This window comes from Trachinotus anak, unplaced genomic scaffold (assembly GCF_046630095.1).
Source record: "Trachinotus anak isolate AG129_WGS33_773 ecotype Australia unplaced genomic scaffold, CSIRO_AGI_Tana_v1 ptg000008l, whole genome shotgun sequence".
Lineage (NCBI taxonomy): Eukaryota > Metazoa > Chordata > Actinopteri > Carangiformes > Carangidae > Trachinotus > Trachinotus anak.
The window spans coordinates 22,998,314-23,024,174 of NW_027273859.1; the positions used below are offsets into that span (position 1 = coordinate 22,998,314).

General features: G+C 39.9%; 1 protein-coding gene across 1 annotated transcript in view; it reads left to right on the forward strand.

The window, feature by feature from the left end:
- LOC139624481 (transmembrane protein 132C) overlaps window positions 1–25,861 on the forward strand; it is a 258,942-nt gene that overhangs the window by 125,363 nt on the left and 107,718 nt on the right. Inside the window, exon 5 of the mRNA XM_071483629.1 lies at window positions 14,468–14,608. Within this exon, the coding sequence (XP_071339730.1) occupies window positions 14,468–14,608 (141 nt within the window). The remainder of the gene's footprint in view (window positions 1–14,467; window positions 14,609–25,861) is intronic.

The following is a 25,861-nucleotide window of genomic DNA, read 5'->3' on the forward strand; positions in this document are numbered from 1 at the left end:
CCCCTCACTTAGAAGGGATGAGGTTTTTCTGGAACTCCTCCACTCATAATGAATGAGAGATTCAAGTCTTAAATTTTCATCTTTTCATCCAAATGAACTGCGAGGAGCTTTATTGCTCTGAGTAAGCAGTTCTTGGCCGCATGTGGACTATATTGTTCTAATATTCCCCTTGGTGTTTGCACTCTTTCCACAAACACCAGTCTCCTCCTCTTCATTATCAATGTTTGTGACTCCCTTAAGTTTCTGTTAGAACAGCAGCATGTTCTGAGCTCCTTGTTTAGGCTTCAGTGACAGATTGTGTGTCTCCACAAATCTCCCTTACTGTGGAAAAGGGCACTAACTTTTTGTTGAACATTCTGGAATTAATGTTATGTCAGCGGGAAATAGTAAGATATCTTAATGAAATTTCTTATATTGGAGAGCATTGTTACCACTGTGAATGTCTACAGCTGTTCTGTTGTAACTCAGCAATACAGTACTAGTCAAAAGTTTCGATCCACTTTCCCATTCTTGTGTCCAAACTTTCGACTAGTACTGTATAGCTGTGTCCCAATTCAGGGGCTGTATCCTTCAGAAGCTGCATTTGAAGACCAAGTGCATCACAGGAGCGTCCCATTGTTGTCCCATTTTGAAGACTCCTTCAAATGCAGCTTACAAATATGTCCGTCTTTTCCTCAGCAAAGAAACCTCCAATGGGTGGATCCTTCATGGCCCAACCTATTGCAAGATTCACTGAGCGGCAGTAATGAAAATATGGCAGCAAACAACACTGACAGAGCGCCCAAGGATTACACTTTTAAATGTGGCTTTCAGCTCGTTTCAACAGATAACGCTACAACTGCTGAAACCAAGGGCATTAAAACTTCAAGTCTTTGTGGAAAAAAGTTATTTGTTGTGAAGGTTGCTAGACAACAGGAGCCACTCTTCGTGACGCAGTGGTATGGGCGGCCACAGCTGGTGACGCAAAGCAAAAATCCTCTGTAGGACAGACCTTCTCATTTCAGTTCGGCCTTCGCAATCTATGACAGCTATGAAGGGCTACACCTTTGTAGATCACGCCCTCTGAAATGGTACACAGCTTTTATTAACACCAAAGATTAGAGATCCCGTGGTTTGTAGGCCTGTGCTTATTTCATGTTTTCCATTCACTGGCTGAACCAGATGAAGGGGGTTGGGTTTGTTTGCGGCCAGGAGCATCAGCATAACTGAAAACACCTGTAGATCACAGGTTTGGAAGGGGGAAAGGCTTGAGCGCAAACTGATGGGACTTGTTTTCCAATGTTTGATCTCCCCATGGCATCATTTTGGTTTCTTGGTATTTTGGAGTTTCATATGTTCTGAAGAAAGGACTTTTTCTTAGCCTTGAACACTGTAAGAGCAGCAGCAGTCTGGTCTGGTCGACCACCCTTGTGGTTTTTGGGTATGATCAACCTCAACCTGTCAAGGCCACATCCTCGCTCCTGGGTACGTGACAAGGACACAAATAGCAACCACTGGTAGCTGCCTTTCAAATTTTCAGGAGGTGAATTTTTGATAAAGTAAACCAGATTAACAATTACATAATTAATTCATTGATATGCATTAAATAACTTATGATACAGTATACAAGTTGGTTACTGCCAGGTGTTTCTGACTAATGTTTTAAATCAAGAAAATGTAAGGAAACATTACAGAAGCCTCAGCAGTAGCTGCCTTCCTCCTCCTCCTGTTACAAAATGGAAATCCAAGCTGTCCTGTAATGCAGGAAAATGAAACAAACAAACAAAAACAAACCAAAACACATTAATTATGTAACAATTAAGCACCATGGGAATTGCGAGGCATTTCTCTTCATTCTGCTCAGATCTGATCTCACGCTGTAAGGCCTCCTTTAGCATTCCGCTCTCTGCCTGCTCAAAGTGATCTGCGATAGAGTAGCTGGTTGCTACACTGCTAATCTGGGAGCACAGCCCAGAGGACTAGCTCGAAGCTACCACAGCAGCCAACAACCCACCACCATTGTCTGTGCCTTTGTCTACAGAGAAATGTGTCGTTCTAATCCCATGTGTGGTGGGAAGTAGAGTAGGCGTTTTGATTCCATGTGTGAGGGTTTTCATTTGAAAGGGATCCAGTATCCAAACATCAAGCTGTGCAGATTACATTATCAGTGTCCTGCTTAAAAATGTGTACAGAGGTAGCAGTTGTAAAAGTCCCACGCATCGCTGCATGCATGCTGAACCGCTCCTGCACTTTGGCTTCATCCACTGAGAGGAGAAACTGGGAGTACAAAGAAAGGGTCAGTAAGAAGTTGGTGTCAGTTTGGTGTTACAAACAACACTTTGTGCCAGCTGCAAAACATTCAAGAATGAATTACTGTACTCGCAGCGCTAATGTAGGACTGACAAAGGGTGGTAACTCAGACTCTTATTGAGGTACGTTAAGTGTAATCATTTAAGAAATATAAACAACTATATTTATGCAGGCATTCAATGCTTATGTTAATGATTTGTTAATCAGTTCCTGCTGATTTTCTTTTTTCATGGCAGCACCCCATGCCTAATCTAATCTTTAGGTTAATCAGTGAGGATTGTATTTTATGTGCTCAGTCTCCATTCACGGTGCTTCTTTTATGACCTTGCTTGATTTTTGCTTTTTAAGGAACTTACTGGTATAATTATATAGGTTCCCTGCAGGCATGCAGCTGGCCACCATAATCACGAAACATTCATCTTTTGTTGAATGTAGGTTTTAATGTCGGATACCAAAATTCGATGTCAGCACAACATCTAATGCCATTGGTAATTTCACATAGAATACTGACAAGTTGACATTCATATTTTTTGGTTTTAAAACTGTGTTGCTTCCAAATGTGTCATTCCAACATTCAACACAGTCGTCAGTATAATTCAATTCAATTCAATTTTATTTGTATAGCGCCAAATCATAATATACATTATCTCAAGGCACTTTACAGGGTAAGGTCAAGACCTTACTTTGTTACAGAGAAAAACCCAACAGTTCCCACAACGAGCAAGCGCTTGGCGACAGGGGGGAGGAAAAACTCCCTTTTAACAGGAAGAAACCTCCAACAGAACCGGGCTCAGGGTGGGCGGCCGTCTGCCTCGACCGGTTGGGTTTAGGGGAAGATAGAAAGAGGGGGAGGGGGAGGAGAGGGGAGAAAAGAGAGAGAGACCAGGAACAGCTGTGTCGGTAATGGCGTTATATTATAAGCCCGCACCTGCTACACATCTCAATGTCAGTTAGCCAATGCAGTTTACGGGGTGTCTGAAAACAGTAGTATTTTCACACCAGTTTGTCTTTGCATATGAACTCTCGCAGATGTGCAGACAACAAAAGAGTGTCAGTGTTACAGCCACATACAGATGCATGGAAAACTTGTAAACTCCACACAAGTGATCCTAAAATCGCTCACTGCATAATAGCATTCATTGAGTTTGCTTTTTACCAGCAGATTTGAACATGAACGTGAATGTTAAGGAATACCTTCCACATGACATCTTCCTTTTAACAGTCATTCTCCAGATCATCATCGTATCCATGCTGACTCTCTGAACACAATACTGTGTCCTGGACCATGCAGCTCACATGGTGCATACAGTATGAATCTAGTGCAAAGATTGACATTTGCCAAACTCTGCTATTATGTTTTGGCTTCTTTGGAATTAGGGAATGAATGAATTGTGCCTCATCCTCTCGTAGTGACCAAATAATTCCAACAGCATTTGCAGGTGTCTGGCAAAACAAACCCATAAAGCATCGGTCATAAAGTCTTTACAGATGGGTAAACTCCTGCAGGTTAGGGTCCTTTAAGATCGTCTTAACACTGTGCAGGACAGATGTAGGGTGGATGCATAGGGGCTTCTATAATGGCTACCGCTGCAGGGCTGGTGGTGCTGAGGCCTGTTCTGAGCAGATGTGTAAGAAAAAAAAGACCAGGTCTGGAGCAGAAGGCAACTGATGGCATTTTCCTCACTCATGCATAATTAACACACAAGCAGAGGCCAACATATGCGCACACAGGCATGTATAAGCCATCATACATTGAGCAAATAAGCATGCAGTGTAGGGGCATTCATATGTTTACTTCATGTACTGTATGCTGAATTAAGGACATACACAAACACAAGAAGAGACTTACACATATCCCTTCCTTCCAGCAGCTTTCATCATTATTACACAATAGTCGTTTTGCAGTAAACTTATATAAGTGGGGAGCCAGCTGCTCAGGGAGTGAGAGACATTGTCTGTTGAGACACAGCCAAACAATTGCAGTGGTGTGTAGTGTATGTGTGTGTGGTTATGTAGGTAGATGGGTCGGGGGTGATCTCGCACTCCTTATTAGAAAAAGTAATTTTGTTTGTCATATAGGACAAAATTAAAAATGCAAACTGAAGATGAAATCTTTCAGATGAAATTTTAAAACTTCATATGGGCATTATGTACAGTAATCCCAGTGTAGGACTTGTGTCTCTGTTGTGTCTGTTGGAACTCACTCTGTAATGAACAGCTAATATATACTGACATTTAATTATTTTCCAATAACATTAGTCTTTATAATTGCCAAACATGTTGTAACAGCCCATTAGGTAAAATATGAGGCAACTGTTTTACATGCTGACATCATTATAGTGATCAATAACACCATGTTATTGGTTGGCTTATTCTCAGTGACAAAGGCAGCATTCAGAACTGAACAACAGACTATGTTGTTTGTTATTAGTCAAGTTCTTATCCAAATTTAGCACAGATTTTAACTCAACTGGCAAATGAAACCACCTTCAGTGGATGTTTAAGTCACATGCATCATGTGCATCTTTTTTTTTCTAGGCCTACTTGTACTTGACTTTTGCTTTTAAAAACAAACATTAAATATTTCCGTGTTTTTGCAATATTTAGAAATATTTCAAATTTCCAACATTTTCACTTTTTTTGGCATGGAAAAACACACGTGTGAGGGTTTGGTTTGGTTTAGGGGCCAAACTTAAAATTAGGTAAAGATTGCTGTTGTGGTTAAAAGGAAATAAACGTGCCTGAAAAATAAATGAAATAAATGGAGGCCTCCTGTCAAAGTCATAAGTCAGAAGCAGCTTTTTTTATATAAACCACAGGTAATAGAATAAAAAAAATTTGGGTTTTTATGGCCATTCATCAGTCTTGGTAGGTGTTGCTGCTACTGACAGAGGCTGCTCAGGAAAGCTTTTTGTGTAATATTATGTTTGACTTAGAGGAGGGAGTGATGGAGAATAATGTATAGGAAAACAGAAAGATGAGAGCAACAGACAGCTTTAGATAAGATAGAGATAAAAAAAAAAAAAGGTCACTTAAGAGTGGGCAGGGGGACGAAAAAACTAAAGATGGGTTGAAAGAACAACAAAGGAAAAGAGACTGCAGGATGGTCTTCAAAAGAAAAGAGTGAGAAAGGGGCAGAAATTCAGAGTTGGCAGAGAAAAACAGATGTTCTCACAGAGACACGTTTGACCTGTGACCAACATAACTGGGCTCTTTTACATCCATCCTTCAAATGTTTAACCACTGTTTATTGTGAACTTCCAAACATACAGCTCCCTGCTCCATCTGTTTCACCCTTTCTTAAAAAACAAGCCCACCTGTTCAATCTAAAAAATTCAGAACCTTTGCTTTCCAATCTGTCCGTCACTCCAACTTCAAAAAAATACATACACTCAAGGTTTGACTAAAGCGCTAAATTATGACTCCTAAAACTCTGCCATTGCAAGAAAGTATGAGGAATAGGAAACCTGTTCCCACAAGACAAACAATCAGCAATATGATGCAAAAATAATCTCTTTAAACTTATTTAAGTAAACTCTTTCTGTTTACTGCATATGTTTTACCTTTACCTTCAATATTTTGTTACTGTATTTAGTGTTTGACATTGTGCATGATCACAGGTGGAAAACTTCCAGCACCAACTTTGCATCTTGTTAACACCTTCCAAAAAAAATCACTTTCTCGCCTTTTTCAATTTGTTGACAGCTCGTCACTTGTTAAAAAGTAACCTCACATCTTGTGTTACGATCACAACAACAGATTGTTTTGCTTCTGCCTCTCGAAAAGCAGACAACAAGATGACAACAGCTTCTCCACAGTGTGTTGAGGATTATGCAGGTGGCGTGTTGAACCATTGTCGAACATCTGCCCGCCTCGTTGCCAGTATCGTTTCTTAAAGTCATGAAATGTCAGTGAGAGTAGTGACTTAAAGTGTGGGCAACCATGGCAAACGTTTTTTGTAATGAATAATGTGTTGTATGAAACTGTAAATGTACTCACTGTAAATGATACATACCACTGCTAGAGCTAGAAGTGTTATGGCTTTCGCCTCAGCAGGAATCATTTAGAAAGGTTGCTCTCTGATATGTCATAGGTTTTATTAACACTTCTGAATTGTTGGATACAGTTTGGATGCAGGATAAATACATTAAGCCGGACTTCTACGGTGCCTCTTACAGTATCTTCCCAACATGTCTTCTCCCAGAACATCTGCTGCAACAGCAGCTTCAGACAAATAATATGTCTTCTGACATTTTTGTCTCTTGGACACATCTGCTGTTAAACATGCAGCAGCGTTTTCTGACACACAGCATATGGCTCTGGCTCTACTCTTTGGTTTTGAAGAGAATGTCTTCTGGCTTTGCATTTATATTTAAAGAATTTAGCTGACACTTTCATCCAAAGTTGCGTGGAAATGAAGGCCTTGAACATTACAAGAAACCAGCGGTATTGAGTCCAAAGCTTACTGTAAACCTAGAATGGCAGTGTTGGGGAAGAAAGAACAAGCTCACAATAGAGGAAAGAGGGATTTTTACATCTTGATGAAAGTCAGAGGGGCTGCTTGTTGACTTTAGCATAAAGCTGGAGAGAGAGAAGTTTAAAAAAAAAAAAACTCTTGAAGATATCGTCCGAGATGAATTCACATAATATGTTACATGATGAAACACATTTCATTTATTTATTTGTGGACAATGCACAATGCCAGCCAACACTGGCACATCATTGTAAAAGTGCCAGTATTAGCCAGCTGGCTAACTTTTAACTTCAGTCCTTGGGTGAGATGTTTGAAGAACCTTCAACACAATGAAATTTACAGTCCCCTCTCAAAGCAGACCTTCAAGATTTGTTGTTTCCATTTTTCTGCTTAATAAAAGAACCAGGCGGTGGAGGAGCTTTGCCATTCAGTATCTTAAACATTAGAGAGATGTGAGCGTATTTCATAAGCTTTTCCCAGCTGAGGTTGTCATATTTGCTGAGAATATTGCAGTGATGGTAAGAGTTGGGCTTTCTGTCTAACACCTTGAGGGTCTGCTCATAGAAAGAGAGAATGAACCCAAAGGACATTTAGTTTCACAGTTTAGAGCCATTACCCTGCAGGCATACAGCTGGCCACCAGTGTCAACCAATGTTAGATGTTGATTTTTGGTTGAATGTAGGTTGGCGACCAAAATTCAATGACTGGACAACATCTAAATGTTAACATCAATTTGACATAGAATACAGCTGACATTTATATTTTGTCGGTTTTGACATTATAGTTGTGACCAAAACCCAATGTCTGCTAAATGTCACAGTGTCAGATAGCCAACGGTTGGGTTTTTACGTTGACCTGATTTGAATTTCCACCCAAAATTTTGTTAAAATGATAAGAATTCAATGTCTTCCTAATGTTACATTGATGTCCAGTGCCTTCTGGGTAAAAGCCCTTGCTGGCATTTCCTCTCCCATTCAAAAGAGGTTACTACCTGGACTATCTCATGCATACATCCTTTGTAGCTGTACATTGGCAGCCATCATAGATCAGAACACACAAAGCTTGTAATGTCAACTCCAGCAGATTGGAATTTTGTTTGAAGCTTTGCCTTGGGTCTACATTTTTTGTGTTGCCTCTTTTTTTTACCAGCAACTTTGATAAACCTAAAAAAAAATGTCCTCTAATCAACAACTGAGTGAAAACAGTAAAAAGAACATCAAAATAATGCATCCAAATGAAGCACATGAATCCTGAGAGCTATACCTTTACATTCTAAAACATTGTTTACCAACTTGAAGCTTCGTGGAATAACACATCAAAATCACTTTTAGGCCTTGGTAGACTTACTAAGCCCCTTGAGTTGGGTTCTTGCTGAAGAGATCTGTCATTTTTTAGCCCTTTAAACGCCACCTGTTCTAAACACATCGACTTTTGAAGCTTATGCTATGATTGGGGGTTCCCTGGAGTCCTATAAAACACCAGGCTTTTCAAAGGTTACGTTGTTGTGCAGACAAAGATTTTCACAGAATTAAGTACGTTTAGTGAAGCCTTGAGAACCTGAATGGAAGCCACTGTAGACACCCTCAACATATCACTCACTCATCCTTCAATAGTTTCCTTGTAATATCTGATGTCTGAAAGCAGGTCATTGCACTCAATTAGCACAAGCCACCTATTTTTAAATGTTGGGACCATGTGAACTGTATTTATAGTGATAACTCAAGGCCCCAGTTTTGTGCTGAGCTTCCTGAGTACTTGAAAATGGTTTTGTGTGTTTAATTTATGTAATTAGTCTGCCTGGTTGATGGCCAGATTGCTGTCCTTTCAGCACCTCAGGAGCCGCTGCTGCTGAAAGATCGACCGTTTCTGAAGATGTTGACATTCACAACAAAGCTCTAACTAGGTGTGGATTGAACAGCTGGATTCTTATCAGTAACAGTGTAGTAATTTACTCACACATGGAGTCATACATGTGACTCACACGTGTGCGCGACCTTGTGTCAGTGCTGAATGGGCTTCTGTGCGGCAAAGATATAATGTGTTTGTGTGAATTGACAGTCCTTATTAGGTGTATGTGTATGTATGCGTGTGTGTAGACCAGAACCCCATTTCCTGAGAAGTGTTGAACAATCACCTATAATAAATTACAACATTGTTTTCCTCACTTTCACTTGAAGGGTTTAAAGCAGGCGAGGTTGTGGAGAGAGTATTTAAAGGAGAGGGTTAGATGTAAAGGGAATTAATTGGACTTAGGTGATTCTTCTTCAGTAAAACAATCTGTTATCCTCTTCTCACACATTTTGCTTGCTTTCCTGGGTCAGTTGTCCTGTGTGGAAAGGCTAAGCTATAAATAGGCTTATGCATTGCCTCATCCAAATTCCTCCCTTTCCCACGCTCCATTCAACTTTCCACTTTAGACAGCATAACTTGGGTCAGCTTTAGTCTTATTTCTAAACTCTAAAGATGTTGATGTTATGGTCAATAAAAATGCTAATTCAATATGTATTTGGTAATCCTTACAATAAAAGGCTAATAATTTTTACCACGGATATGTGGTTATTAAAAACTGATGTCATGAGACCTATTCCACAAACTGTAATTTTTCTATTTTTGGTACAATTATGTACTATTATGTAGTGTATCTTATCATAATCAACCAGCAGCTGAAGAGCAAAATCTGAATATTTTAAATATCTCTTGGGGAATGAGACAAAATAGAGCAGAACTAGAATCTGCATAAGTGAGGTAAAGAGACCCTCCGGGGCTCATGAACAGGACTCCAAAAACAGAGAGAGAGACATCCTCACATTGGTAGAAACATATTACGCATTTTAAACTTACAATTGCGATTTAAAAGACCAAAGGAAAACTATTTACAGTGTAGCTTTTTTGGCATAATGCTCGATTGCTTTTCCTCTACACTTACTCTTTATTTTTTCACTTGGAAAACTACTGTAAAGGTGCCTACAAACAAGGCACTGCTCCAGAAAAAAAGAAAATCAATTGTAATGCTCCGTGAGCTTCTCAGTGGCCAACAGGAGCAGGGTGCAGCTGTGAATGTTTATAATATAAGTGTCAACCAGGGAACAAGCGAGGAATAGGTGCTCCATTAATATATTTTTGCTGTGAGGTTTTAAGCATATTGCACTGAAATTGGTGTCCTTGCCTTGATAGCATCATAGAAATATTGTGTAAATAATCATTTTTTCATTTCAGAAGAGAATTAGAAAGCGGAGGCGACGATTGATATCTATAAATATATCTGTTGAGGTTTATCAGAGGGAATGTGTTACAGATCACTCACCCAGCTTCAAGACAGAGTAGCATCACTGACATTAAAAATAAAACAAAGGTTGATAAATACAGAGCAAGGTGAATGAGGCAAAGTGAAAGAGGAAAAAAAAGAGAGCATAGGGAGAAGTTTTGCTTGTCTTCCTGTATTACCTAAAAAAACAGAGAGACAGAGAAAGAACAACACACAGGCACTTGTCAGGCTCTGTTGCTGTATACAGATCTGACAGAAGCAGCTTAGGGACGCAGCCTTGTCCATCAACCTGCTTGTTGACAGACATGCACACAGTCTCACACACACACACACACACACACACACACACACACACACACACACACACACACACACAAAAACACCAGAGTCCTGACAGATGCAACCTGGGACAATAGTGACGCTGAGTTTCTTTACATATATGACTGTGTGTGTTTTTGTGGTAATGTGTATTCATCAGTCCCAGTCCAGGGGAGCAAAATCAATCTCAGAATTTTAGGGATCAACTGGCAACCACTTGAAGCCACATACTCACTTGTGATGTTTTTATGGGTTTTGGAGCCTTAGTAGAACATGGTGATGAATTGAAAGGAGCTAGTTGTAAATTTTGCTATCTTCTATCAATTATTTTCTTTTACCGAAGTTAGCATGCTAACCAGCTAGCCCCAGCCCGGTCGCACTGTCTCATCACTTTCTGATACAGAGTACCTTTCGCATCCAGACCAGAAATAGCACTGCTAAGAGGACGTATTATAACCTTGCATCTTGCAAACACAACTTTGGCAGAGGCTAATACTAATGTTGGCTATGTAGCAAAAGCAAAACCTACAAATGGCTCATTCAAAGGGATTTAAGATTGTTTATAGAATGGCAAAAAAGGCCATTGTGGACTTGCAACAAGTCCTATACAATAAATACAGTAAAACTACTTTTTAAATCTAATGGATAAAGCGGCACTGAGAGAACTACATAATGTCACAGACACATTTGACATTTCATGGCCTTGTAGTGGAAAACAAGGTTGATGAGAGGAGTGAAAGTGAAAGTCACAGGCTGTAAAATCATAACAATGAGCTTAAAGATGCTCTATATTCCTAAGGGGAACTGCAGTTGACCAACTGCTTTCATATTAACTGTAGTGATTTAGTGAGCCCCTCAGACCATTGGAGAGGTCACTTATCAGTAAAATGTAGCTCCTAGTGTTTAATGAAATGGCCTGTTAGGGATGAACAATCAACTGAATTATTATCCAAATCCCAATATGGCCTAGTCCAATATCCAAATCATAGGAGGTGCCATTTTTTTGATAAAGGTCAAATATGACACGACATAACATAAATGAAGCATTGTTGTGCTACATAGATGCTACAGCCTACAAAACATCTTCTTCACATGCCTGTTTGGTACAAGCCCCAACAAACATCATTGTCATCATTTTGAACATTTTTTTCAGTGAAAATGAAAATGGAAATATGACCTTTCCAACTGAAATTGTGATTCATTGCAATCACAGTATCTACCAAAATAATCGCAATATGATTTTCTTTGCGTCTCATTCAGCCCCTACTGACTGTACTTTCTGAGCTGGTGAGGACAGTTTCATAGTTGCAATGGAAGTGCAAGAAAAACACACGAGTGACTTCAAAGGGAAACACTACAACATTATTGTCTCATTTACCCTGATCTGTACTCTCCTTAAATGGTATAATACAGAGTAAACACTGCACAATTGCACATAATGTAGGTATTTTCTGCTTGTTTTGACATAAATAATTGTTGCAGTGTGTGGTTGTCGCTCTTCAGGTAGCGTGTCCGATGTAATCAGCGGCAGTCAGTCTCAAAATGCTCAGTGACAGGCCCCCACTTTCTCTAATGGGGGTGGCTTTGGGCTAATGTGGGTGTGCAGTTTTACGCCTGTCACAGTTTGGACCCTGATGCAGGTGGAATCCATCAATAACATGTGTTTTGCATGTAATTTAAGATTTTATTTAAGTGCTCAAGAAATTGCATTATTTGATTTTGGATTAGCAAGAATGAGGCTTGTGCTCTCACACACTGGAGAAGTTTTATTTATACACTTATTTTTCCAGTGTGATTTATTTATGATTCGTCTTTGCCACGACCTTGTCTTCTAAGAATCTGCAGGATGAACTTTTCCCAGCCGGTGTTCAGGCATATATTTCTGTTCCCTTACACTCTATTCCTGTCAGTCTGTCATTCACATTATATCTCCTGTTTCTTTTTTTTTTTTTTTTGTTTGTTTCTTTTTTTCTTCTTCTTACTCATTGCTTTCCTTTACATACTTTTGTCACCACAGCCTGGCTGCAGTAAATTTCCTTTGAAGTGGATTATCTTAAATTCTGGGTTGGTGGAGGAGGGAGACTGAGTGAATAGGAGAGAAGAGGGTGAGGTTGGCAGATAGCGTAGAGAGAGAGAGGGATGGGGAGAGAGAAACAGGGGAAGCAGAACAAATGGTGGGGAGTTTTTTTTGATTTTGAGATTTTATGTAACATTCAGCTGTTGAATTATGAAACAGTTTTTAGAGGGACTGCCCATTATTCCATGCTGTGTTCCTGCAAACACAAACACACATGCTACTTGGGAGCTACTTGCTCACACCAGACTTTCTTTTTTTTTTTCTTCGCAACTTTCACTTTTTCCTAACCATAGCACAAAAGCAACACACAACAATGGTCAACTTGGGAACATTTTTTCTTCCTTTTAAAATGAACCAAGAAAAATTAGTTCAGAGTGAAAGAGAAAAAGTGGGTTTTCAAGTTTTCACAGGAGGGTCGTTCCCTCGTGACACACACCAAAAAGCATCTTGTTTAGGTTATTATACAGCACATGCACACACACAGGTGCATCATATATACATACACACTCACAAACAAATGTACAGAGAGCGTGTCAAGGGACGGGCGTGGCATATTTGCAGGCAGTTTTTTTGGCAGGACATGAAGCGCGATAAAGACAAGAAAGTAATAATGAGAAGGGGAACAAAGAGGGTTGGCAGCCCCCCCCCCCCCCTTCTGTTTAGAGGAAAAAGGTTTTGGAGAATATGTCTGTGTTGGTATTTGTTGTTTGCCAGAGACTATTGTCTGTGTGTTAATAAGAAAAGCAGTAAACAAGCTTGTGTGCATCCGTGCCTATAAAGTGTGTTAATAAAGTGAGGGAGGGTCTTGTCAAGGTGATAACAAAACACACAGGGACGGATTAGGGTGAGAGAGAGGGGGAAAGAAAGTAAAGCGATTAACCATGGGAGGCCTTGAAATTGAAGGATGGAGGAGGGACAGAGGAAGGGATGAGGCAAGGTATGTAGGGAAAGAAGGGGGAGGCATAGGGATGGATGAAAGGCAGAAAGAAAGCATGAGAAGGAATGAGGAAGAGAAAATGAGAGGAGATGAAAGAGGAGATCTGGTGAGGAAAATAAAAGGAGAGAGAGGACAACAAGGGAATGGTGAGGAAGGATGAGTAAGAAACAAGGAGGACACTTGGAAGAGAAGCAAGGGAAGATGGGAAGGAAAGGAAGGGATGTGAAATCTGATAGAAAGCTGAAACAAATTCAGAAGAAGGAGGAGTTGAAGCCAAGAGGGATGTGGGAGGAAATCATCCAGATTAAAAGAAAACCTGGATGAAAAAGAAGAAATGGTGAGGTAAAGAGGGGAAAAATGAGGAAGACAGCACTGGAAGAGATGAAGAGCGATGATCTGACTGGAGGGAAAAAAAGGAAAACTGGAGATAGGAGAGGATGAGGGATAGCGAAAAGTGAGGTACAAGTCAGAGATTCAACATATATTTGTGCAAAATAGTGATGAAAGAAAAGACTTGTTGGCGAGAAGAAATATTTGATGAGGAAAAAGGGGTGAAGAAGGTGCTGATAAGAGGAAAAAATGCAGAATTAACAAAACCTGAAACTGTCCTCGCTTAACAAAATGAAACAAAACCCCAAATCCTATCACTAAGGAATTGGTCCAATTCATTGCAGCCTTTCTCATCAGCAAAATCACATTTTGTGTATTAGATATAATCTCAAGCTGAGTTTACATCCGATTCATCCTCCCCTCAGCATTTTTACAGTGAAAATGTTAACTTTCATAAGAGCTTCTCCTGTCACTCCCGTGTCTTCTCCCACCAAAACATACGTGGGAGGTGGCACCATGCTGCGTGAATCAATTTTAAAAGACATTTTAAAGAAAGATAGTATGGCACGTATCAGGGATTAAAGGAAATCAGCGAGAAAATCAGGGCAGGGGAATTCCAAGCGAAGCAAATTCAATTTTAAGCAAATTCCCTCAAGCTGTCACTGTGGCAACTCAGCCTCTTTTTCCCCTTTTGTTAATGATGTGCCTGTGTGATATTTAGATTAACCTCAGTTTCTCTTTCTTTTCTTTCTTCTTCTTCTCTCTCTCTCTCTACAGGGTGTGGTTCCAGTCAGGCATCAACTTCCTGGCTGTGAAACCCAGCAACCTTGTCGCGTGGGAGATCAAACAGGAAATGGCACCGGGAAGCAGTTTATTGGCGGTGATGTGTCAGAGGAAGGCTTCCTCCACAGCAGAGAGGTAGGACTGAAGCCCCCTTTTTTTAACTGCTTCCCCTGTCATCCAGCAGCTGGTTAGCTTATTCCATTTTTTTTTAACAGAGTATTTGTGGGCGCAGCATAAAATGTCTGAAAAAATCTTTGATTATTCAACTTCAAGGCCGTAAAACTGTTAATGCTCTACACTTGGTAATAAGAGATCTCAGTTGTTTTAACACTGACAGTTCCTCTGAAGTAAAAGCTGTCAGTTCATTAAAAAATGTCTTATTATGCTATGAAGCGAATGCCATGTGAATGAAAGTGAATGTGAAATAGTTATCATTTGTGTATCATCCACTGCGGATGGGTACAGATTTCTATGAGCCATCTGTAATCAAGATTCAGGAATTATTTAACACTGTACACAAATGTAGGAAAAAGCTTGTCTTTGTTGTCTGTTAATGGGCTGTTGGTCTGACCTTTGAACCCCGACCTCTGTGTGCTTGTATAAGATGTGTGTGTATCAGAGAGTGTCAGACTGCCAGACACAGGTTGAAGGGTTGCAAGTCCTTGTTTTATCCAGGATACACACCACACCACTGCACACACCGTGGAAGGCGCTGACCCATGTGTCATGCTAAATTTGCCGCTTTCTTGGTAATTGCTCTGTCGTTGTATGGGTTATTTTATTAGTGTGTTTGTGTGTAAGTGCTTTGTGTGGTCAGTATGGTAAAACCAGTGACAGCATAACAAATATTTCATTTTGTTTTTTATTTTTTATTTTTTTGCTAATGTGGCAGGTGATTACTACCCAAGCCCAGTGCCTATTGTTAGGGTGAATTTGTTGTTGCATGGCACAGATACAAAAAATAACGAGGGCAGAATGAAAGTGATAAGTGTGGGGAAAAATTAAAATTAAAAATGAAATGAATTGAAATAATAATGCAGGTTTTACTCACATGCTGAGACAACTTAAAGCAAGCTCCAAGGACCACAATCAAAGACTTTTTTTTATAAATTGAGATCTCCACAATTAAAAAAAAAAAAAAAAAACCTGAAGATTGACAGCTTGAAAAAGAAGCACAGTGGCAGTTCGTATAGTTACTGTTAATCACCGTCGCACCTTCAAGGGCAAAAGAAATCATTCTGAAATGTTGGCTGATTTATTTCTGTGCTGGTCTTAAATCAGATACAGTAGATGACATTTTGGAACAATACTATAACTGTGTGAAATTTGACCAAATACCAAAATCTACTGTACATTTTCTAACCTTCATATAACCAGGGAAGTATGACTGTGAGCACTGACTTCAGGTTCACACTCGCACGGTCACACCCAGAAGCTACGTAGTAGTTACAACCAGGGTCTTATGTAAATAGAAACATACACACACTCATAGACATTGCTCAGGGTGAGAATATCGGATGCAATATTTAGTATGTTGCTAAATATAAACTACTGTACATTATACTATATGTGTTTGTGTTTGTATTTGTGTCAGACAAATCAGCTGGGAACTGTGTTAGCCATGGCTGAGTGGAAAGCTATTCAAATGGAAAATCTGGATACAGATCTGTTTATTATTTTTCTCTTTTCTCTCTCCATGTTTTCTACCTGTCCAGCTATCTCTTATGTCACTCATTGTCTCTCCTCTGCTTCCTCCTTTTCTCCCTTTCTCCTCTTCCGTGTCCTCTGTCTTTCTGTGTTGGTTGCGAGCAGCACTAATGAATGATTTGGAATTGCATGAAAGTATTATTGTAGGGTCTCAGCTCAATTAGTGCCACTTAGCTAGCTGTTAGCTACGTCTCGCCTTGACTGATGGACAGTATCAGCAGCAACGAACGATCCAAATGTGCTGTAGAAGGGAAAGTGATGACACAACAGCTTTGAGCTTTCAAATTAAGAACATAGGACAATTAAAGATTTTCATCTGATGCTTTTGAAACTTCTAGTTGAGTGTGTTTGTAGTAGCCTGTAACTACAGGATGTAGGCTACCAAACTTTCTGTTGTCTCATGAAAAAAGTAGTTTAAAATGATAATGTGGCAGATTTTCCATTAAAATGCATAGTGATAGCGACAGTGGGTCCTTGATTTCGAACAGGAAGACAGACTTTTCTTTTATCAACTGTAACTAACATGGAGCTAATGTTAGCTCCATGTGTTGGCTGAAATTGTTGTCTCTGACTGACTTCTTAATGTCTCAGTTACTTTGTAATAAAATGTTATGGAACAATAATCTAGTGGCTACATACATAATGTTGTGCCAACAATACTGATAGGAACAATAGGAACATCTCTTAAAGTTGGGCCTCTATAGCTGTGGCGTACAAGACCTTCACTGTCATGGTTACAATAATAAACACGGTTTATATAACTTATTTATGAAGTCATGGAACAGTCACGGATTGGTTACATCTACTCACCTGGAAGAAGCATTTACTTCGTAGTTAGCTGGACATGCTAATATATGCAGTTGATGCTAGATCAAAGAAACACACAAGGCTAAAAAAAATCACTGTTCTCCAAACTCAAACCTGACCATGGCTCCTACTACAGCCCTGAGCATGATGCTTTGACATGTTGAACACTGCAACAGGCCTGCTGTGCCTACTTATGGTTGCTGAAATATGACTGGACAACTGTTTGGCAAATGGCCAACTGGTGGTTTTGAACAGTAGTAATAGTAGTGGTAGTAGTAGTAGTAATTGATGCTGTGGTAAAAATCTTTGGGATATTTTTTTGAAATGAATTGCTCATGGATGCTAATCAGCATGGCTGGTGAAACACTGAAGGCATCTGATGACTTTTGGAACCTGCCAGCCGCTGTGGCCTTGAGGCAAGGAGGTCATTTTCCTGGCCTGTTGTCATTCATCTGGATGGTGCTGTTTGAGGTGTTGAGATGGAGGAGATTCTAAGCAGCTTCTTATTTCGCTGGGATTTGTGCATGTAACCACATGTGATTGAGTTTTTTTTTCTCCTTCTTAGCCTGAAGGAAGAACTCATCAAAGTGGCATAAGGGTAAACACAGAAAGTGATGCTTTAGAAACCAGATTATGAAATGTCTCTCACAAAGGCATGCACAGAGTCACAGATACAAGCACACAGTCATTCACATCCACTTACACACATACACTCTCCTGCCATCTTCAAAGTGATACTGTAAACAAAAGAGGTGCCTCAAAGCTCCGATTATGATGCAGCAAGCACAAATATATACATGTGTATTGATGTACACACATGCATAAATACACAGGCCTGTGCAAACATGAGAAGAACACACACAGGAAGCAGAGCTGGTTTGATACAGAAGTGTTGTTACCTCCCTAATGATACAAAGGTATGAAGACTGCAGAATGAAGCTGCAGTCTTTTTACTGCAGGGAAGATACACACACACACACACACACACACACACACACACACGCACACACGCACACAAACATGTAGAGTATATACAGACTGTTGTCGGCACACAACAAGCAAGATCACAGGCTTTTATCAGTGATTGTGTGGGTGGGGTGGCTAATTAAAAGAGCTGATCTGTATTAATCTATAATGAGAGATTACTGGTTGAGACATGAAACAGTGAATGTGCTTTTTTTTATGAATGAGAGGGCGGGAATGATGACTACCTCTGACAATTAATCTTGTGAACTGATTCCTGTTACCTATTGTAATTCTTTGATATAATTTAGCGTTCAGTGTATCTGTATAATACGGAATTCACAGGAAGTGGATGCAGTAATTAAAATCCGAACGTAGGCTTTGCTGTGAGCGTAGGTGCATGTATATGTTTGGTTGTGTTTGTGTTTACGGTTGTGTGTGTGTGTTTGTGTGTCTAGGAAGTGGGTGTACTCATGCTGTTTTACATATATAGTGTTTTTGCATATATGTATTTGGGTTGACAGTTATCTGAGGCCAAAAAAAGAAACCAAATGTTGATCATGATGACTGCAATTACTGCTCCACCGTCACGTGTCCCAGGAGACCCCAGTTATTTTTCCATTAAAGCACCCTGTTTGTGCACAAGTTTGGATCAAAGCTCTCCTACAGCTCTCATTTGTTTCTTTATTGATTGTGATTATGCAGTAATTATTCATTATTTGTGTATTTCTCACTATTTGACCATTCTGGTATCATTTAGCTGTAATTACACAGCAATATCATACTGTGTTATTGACACTCTGCTTACTTCTGCCTCCCTGCCCTTCTGCCGCTGTGTAGCCTACCAGTGCTATTGAAAATAAAACAGTAATGAGATGTTTGGATGTGCATGTGTGTGTGTGTGTGTGTGTGTGTCTCTCCTATCCTTGTAGAAAATGCCACTGAGGCACCCTCAAGCAAGATTCATTTTGATCAGTTAGTATTAATTTATCTTTCCATGGTTCTTAATATCGTCTTAAAATCATGTTATCATGTGGTGTAACCCTGCTATGTGTGTTGTTGTTGTTTTCTTTTACTAGCAAATCTCATGGATTATTCTTGTCATTTTCCATTTATATGTAGTGTTGCTTATACAGTAGGTGTGACCTTGTTGAGTTTTCACTGTTGTTACTGATACTGTTAGTCACAGCCTCTCGGGAGTTTTGTCTCACTTTCAAAATTAGTTTCTCTTTTCTTCTGACTCTATTTACAGTCTGTTTTATTACTTTACGTGTTAAATAAATTAAACCTTTCATTAAGTGGAACAGGCTGGAAATGACCTTAGTTTTGTCTGGTGGGTCATATGAAGAAAATGTGCCATAGTTTATGAGTGTTGCTGCTAGAATGGGAGCAGTGCTCTATTTCATGATCATGATTAGATCTATAGATTAACACTGTTAATGGGCCTCGTTCAATACCAGAACTAGGGTAATGCACTATCCACACTCCATACAGTGACATGCTATTTATCTGAGTGTGCATGCATGTGTGTACTAAATGGCGTCCAAGTTTTTCATCCTTCTGAGCTCTCTGCATGCAGCAGCTGCAGCCACAGTAAAAAAAAAATCTCAATTTAATGATTTTGCAGTAAAATTAAATAATTTAGTATAAGGAAAGTACTTTCTTTATGGCAGACTATCCTGTGCAAATTGTAGCATTATAAGACGGCAAGTCTGGATCTATTTAGACTTCTACTTGGGGATGAAACAAAATCATGTCAGTTTCCAAGAAAGCTTTTCACATTGTTAGTACGTAGCTGACACAAAGCAGACTCAAGATTTGGAACACACAGAATAAAACACGTTCTTCCTCAAAATAGTTTGGACTTTCTTCAGAAGACAAATCACTCCATGTACCTTCCCTTGTTAAGATCAAAAACAGCAACAGTGAATCAGTGTTTCCTGGTTGTTACAAAGTTGCTTTATTGTTTTTCATCTTATTCATGATAGAGTTTAAACACTATTTTGAGGTATAAAGTAAAAGTTGTTGAACACTGAGGATGTATTTATTATCCTCATTAGTCAGGATATGTTTTTCTCTCTAGCACTGTTGGAAAAAAAATCCTTTCTTTCAACCACATCATTTTTATATATTCTGGGTGCCAATTGAATTTCTATTTAAAATCTAAAACCAGGCCAGAAAATAACATCCTTTCTTGACATTCTGCAGTATCAATCACAAGTTACAAACCATGAGAAAATAACAAATTACTATCTGCCAGTGTGGCCTCTACTGTAGACAAACTGATAGAATTGTCTGCATGTAACAAACCTGCAAAATAAAATCTAAAGTAACCATGTAGTCACACTGCTGGAGATCCCAGTGTGTATTCAGGATAAATAGTGTAGACATTTTTGACAGGCATGTTTCCAGCTCAGCTCATTAATGTATCTTTCCACACATGCACATTTAAACACACTTGCACAACATTTACAAATGGAGGATACACACACTTATACAAAAACATAAACACATGTACTTGCATATACATGCAAACGTGGTGATATACAGGTTGCCCATACATGCATGTCTGATCACACAGGTAAGCTAACGTATGAGCAGCCATCAAGGCCAGGATTCCTACTGCACTTGCACACACAGTGGGGTTCAAAAGTCTTTCCCATTCAAGGCAATGGGAAAGTCGTACCAGACTTTTGTGTGTGTGTGTGTGTGTGTGTGTGTGTGTGTGTGTGTGTGTATATATATTTATATATATATATATATATATATATATATATATATATACACTTTCACAAACATGCACATACATACACAAATATAAATACATTCATAATGTGGGAATATAGGTGTATGAGTAAAATGGCATATAGCTGAGAGTATCTGTGCATGTGTGCATTTCAGCATGTGTCTATGTGAGTGTGAGAATGTGTATGTGTGTATGTCTGAATGTATTTATTTTGTGTTACATGTGTGTGCTAACGTGCAACATAAGTTATTCATTAGCTGAGGTCATACATTTCATAAACGTTATATAAACTTGTCATAAGTTATTCAAACCCAAACTGTGTGTGTGTGTGTCTTTTTATCTTTGATTGAAATGAAAATATGGGAAGAAGTTATACAGTTTTTATTTGAACAAATGAGGTACAAGCACTCTCAACTTCAATCAAATACTTTGCAAATTTAAACACATCACTAACAGGGAAGGTGGAGAAAGTCTGTTCTGACACACACTTCTGTACCTGCAAAAAAAAAAAAAAAAAAAGATATCCTTAGAGCCTGTGCACTCTTCTGAAGGATGCTTTTGCATTTTAAACGTGAACCACAAATACAGCTCCACACAGACACACACAAGTTTGAGGATTACGTTTTTTTTTTTATGTTTGAACTGGTTTAAATCCGCACAAGACGAGGTTAAGATGCAGGGCACGAGGTTAAGTGTTGTATGGTTTTAGTCGTTTGTTAAGACAAACTCACTTAACAGAGAGCTTTTGTTTGAGTGCTGGCAGCCTCCCTGGGATACACACACTCATACACACACAGACACACACACGCACATTCACATAGAGAGCATAGACATGAGGCCAAGATGTCTGCAGTCTCAGTTGGCACACATGGGGATTAAAAAACACAGCAAGAGGGAGGAAGGAGAGGAAAAGAGAAGGATGTCTGCCAACAAGTGAGAGAGGGCAGAAAGGGAGCGAGAGGAAGAAAGGGAGAGTGACTATGAGAGCATTAAAGTGAGTAAGAGGGAACCGGAGAAATAAGACGAGAAAAATGAGAAATAAAATGGCCCTGAGAACGTGAGACTGTTGTTAGTGTTTGTCCCTGGAGAGAGTAGAATAGGGAATTCCCTTTAGATAGTTACACTTATATCCCATCTGTGTGTGTGTGTATTTATGTTTGTGAAACAGAGAGAGATAAGTTACATGTTTATGTTGTAAGCACCGCAAACAAAGCTCCATTCACCTTCATTGCATTGAAATGGCAGCAGAAATCTTAGAGGTGGACAGTTCTAGTTGCTAGCATCTATAACCAATACTATCTCCAGTCCACTGGGGCGAAGTAAGAACTGTACTCTGTGTGGTGTGTTGATCTTCTAAATACTTCTGTTAAACCTAATTTTCTAAACCTAAAATGACGGTGAACATCAACAGCTTCGCTTGTCACAATCCTAAACACAAGCCCTTAAAGTAATAGTTCAGGTTATTTCATGTTGGGTTGTGTGAGGTACTCGTCTATAGTCAGTGTATTACCTGCAGTAGATTCAGAGCAGCGTGCTCCCAGTTCGGAGAAGCAGCAGGATCACCAGCACAGAAGCTATGTCCTGCTGTGGATGGGGCCATCTGCAGAAACGGGTTTTGCCCACCGAAATTAAGAACAATATCAGTTGAAGTGTACACTATATTTTAAATATTTTCATCCATTTATCTTGCTGTCAAACAGTCCTTTCTCTCTGAACTACATTTCCAATCTCAACCGTTGAACTACCGCATTCCTAAACGCAAGCACTGATCCGAATCTACTGCAGATGCTACACTGACTATGTATAAGTACCTCACACAATCATGTCAAATAACTTGAATTATCACTTTAAGTTTCATCTCAACACCCTAAGTGGCCTGATGCCTTGAAAAAGTTGAATAAAGAGTTTGATTGATTATTCAAACTGTGCTGTAGGTTAGTGATGTGGATTAAACTTTCTCCGGACCATTTCCTTACCCTAAACCGAATCTCTAAAAATCATCTTGTTTCCAAGCTCCAGTTCCCCAATGCCTTATCTTTATCTTAACTTAAAAAAAAATCTTTAAACTGTGAAAATTTTTTTGATTTATATCTCCCCAACATGCAGTGTAGTTTGAACAGAAACCATCCACCCACTCTGCTTTTCCAAACACTCAACTTCCACTGTATTATAGATGGGTTTTATGGACTATAATTCAGCACCTCAACCTCTGAGTATAGATTTGCCTCACAGGGATAATAGTGGAACAACACACACATACAAGAATCTGAGGGGTTCTTTTAACAAAGAGCAAAGGAAATGACCACTCCAGTGGTAATAGCCTTTCCTGCCTTCCTTCCGTCCCCCACCTCTCTTCCCATGATTGCACAATAGAGAATTGAGGCCAAAAGTGTCTCTGAAAGTGCATACACATTCATATTTACTCAAACAATATGTGATTTTGGTTGTTTTACAGTGTATTGAAGCGTCATGGTTTTCTCCCACTTCTATTTTTATTTTTACTCTATTGTCTGTTTCTCCTCATCTTTTATTATCCCCTGTTCCCTATCTCTCCCTTGATTGCTTACAGATTGACTATTCTGTTTTCTGTGGCCATGTTTTCTATTTCAATTCCATTCAAGCATTTCGGTTTGCAAAAGGTCAACATTGCCATTCCATCTTTCTGTTAGACATTTTTTTTCTGTTCTCTCACACTCTGACTCTGGAAAATAGTTTGGGCCCCAAAAAACATTTTTTCTTCCCCAAGTGGGCTTTTTTTTTCTTGTAGTTGGAGCTGCATTTGTGGGTGAGAGTTGTGAAGATGTGCTGGATTTCCAGCTGATGAGCAGCAACAGGGCTTTGACAAGTGAGGAGAAAGAAGGAGGAGGACTATGAGAGGATCATGTGGGTAAGCACTGCATGAAAGAGGACACAGAAGAAGGAGAGGGGAAAGTATGGCAGGACGGGAGAGATTAAGGAGGAACGATAAAAAGCAAGAAAGAGTTGTAAATTGGAGGTTAACAGTACAAAGAGGTGGAAAAAGCTACAGGAAAATAGAGAAGAAGGTTCAAGGGATCAGAGATGGGAGGGAACAGGATTTGAGAAAGTTCATTTCTAAAAATGTTCAACTTCAGATTTAAACAAATCAAAACATGCATCCTCAAGAATTTTCTTTGGTCCAAACCGTAGTGGGAAAAATGTGACTTTCTGGCATCATTGTTCACGCTGACACTACAGTCATACTAACTACCTGCAAGTGAATAAACCTGATTGGCTGACTGTTTTCTGTGTGATCAAATAAAATTATAGCAGATATCAGGTAAACACTTAGAGAAACCAAATCCTGCAAGGCTGGATGGTGGGTCAGGGTGGGCTGGGATGGGCTTAGGGCATAGCTGAGAGTGATGACTGCTTTTTGTGACATCACAAAGTTACAGAAGTCCTGACAGCTCGTTTTAAGGCTCAGTTTCTGAATATGGGCTGTGTGCAATTCTCTGAGGACTGAGCGCTTAAATACTTTCACAGTATTAATATAGAACCTAGACCTGCTTTTTAATAAAAAAGAAATTGAAATCTCACACTTAGTACAATATGGGACCTTTAAAATAAACCTGTCATCCTGCAAGGTAAGACTTTTGGGAGTCACCAGATTTAATTTAATTAAATTCAGCTTGCCTCCAAGCTTCGTCATAATTTACCTCCTCTTGAGTTCATACCATTATCCAATTAAGTAATATCACCCATGTGATAGTCCCCCCCCCCAAAAGCAGCATTTACTGTGTTTCTTAGACTGTAGCTTCAATTCAGAAAGTGCATGTTAAAAAGTGGCTCCTCTACAAAGGATACTCCTGTAATTCTCCAGGTTATGAGACATTTTATATATCTGGAGGACAGCACTAGCTGTCAATTACAGGAAAAAGGACATCAAGACAGTTGGGATAAAGTGGGATTCAGTGGGATAAAGGCAGCAATTGTGTTCATTACGTGTGGTTTGGTGAGCGCTCCTAGGCTCCACCACTCTATCACAGCCCTGAGTGATGACCTGGGCTGGCTAATTAGGCCTCACAAATATGGATGGGGTTTATGTGTACAGCCTCACCTAGCATCATTCTGTCGCTCACTGAAATGACCCTGGCCACCTGAGCGCACTCAATCACCAGGCCGGACTCATATGCATACACATACACAGCCGTGAATGCATGCAGGGGCACACATATGCATGCACCGGGTCCACACACACACGGCAAATCCACACAGTTCATCCTGATTATAAAGTAAATACACATGCATGGTATACAGTAGGTCACATTTCATGCATGCACACTTATCTGGACACATAAACATCCATGCAAATACACGCACTGTACTTCTCTGAATGTTTTTGTAGGCCATGCTTTAAATAACCTTCCAATCCCATTGGCTTATTCCCCTTGCTCTAATACCCATTCCTTCCTCGCTCCCACTCCCGCTCCTCACCCTCCCTCCTGTCTCCCCTATCCTTTGTCTCCTCACCCTCCATGCCCCTGTTAAACCCCCAAGGGAGCCTGCGTAGCGGGATGTGTGGCTAATTAAGGCGACCTACGCAGACCCCGCGTGTTCGAGTCCCTCTCCTTAGAGATGTACAGTGTCATAGAGCGAGCATCAGTGCCGATGCTAACACTAACTCCCTGTCTCTTGTGTGGCTGAGTGTGTATGTGTGTTGTACGTGTTTATGTCTGTTGGCGTAGAGGTGTCAGATGTTGGAAATATCCCAGTCCTTTTTCGCTCTTCTTTTTCTCTTTTCTGTCTGTGTGAGCTCTTATTCCCATTCCTTCCCTCCCAGCATCCCATATGTCCTCCCTCTCTGTTTCACACCGTGCAACTTGCCCTCCTTTTCTTTTCATTCTCGCACAACCCCCCTGTCTTTCCTCTTGTCCTTCCTGTCCCTCCTTTTTACTGTCAGCTCCATTCTTTCATTCTGCCCTCTTACTTTCGCCTTCCTCCCCTCCTTAGGTGACGGGAACCCCAGGGTCCCATTGCTGCTGTTTAATTAATTCTTTTCATCGTGTAAATCAAAAACCGAGCTTGTGTCCTTGACTTGAGTGCTCTCAAGCATGCACGAAAGAACGAACGACACAAACAAGGAGACCGGGCGCTTCCGTCTCCCAGGAGGAGACTAAAAGGATCTGTTAAAAGAAGAAAAGCAA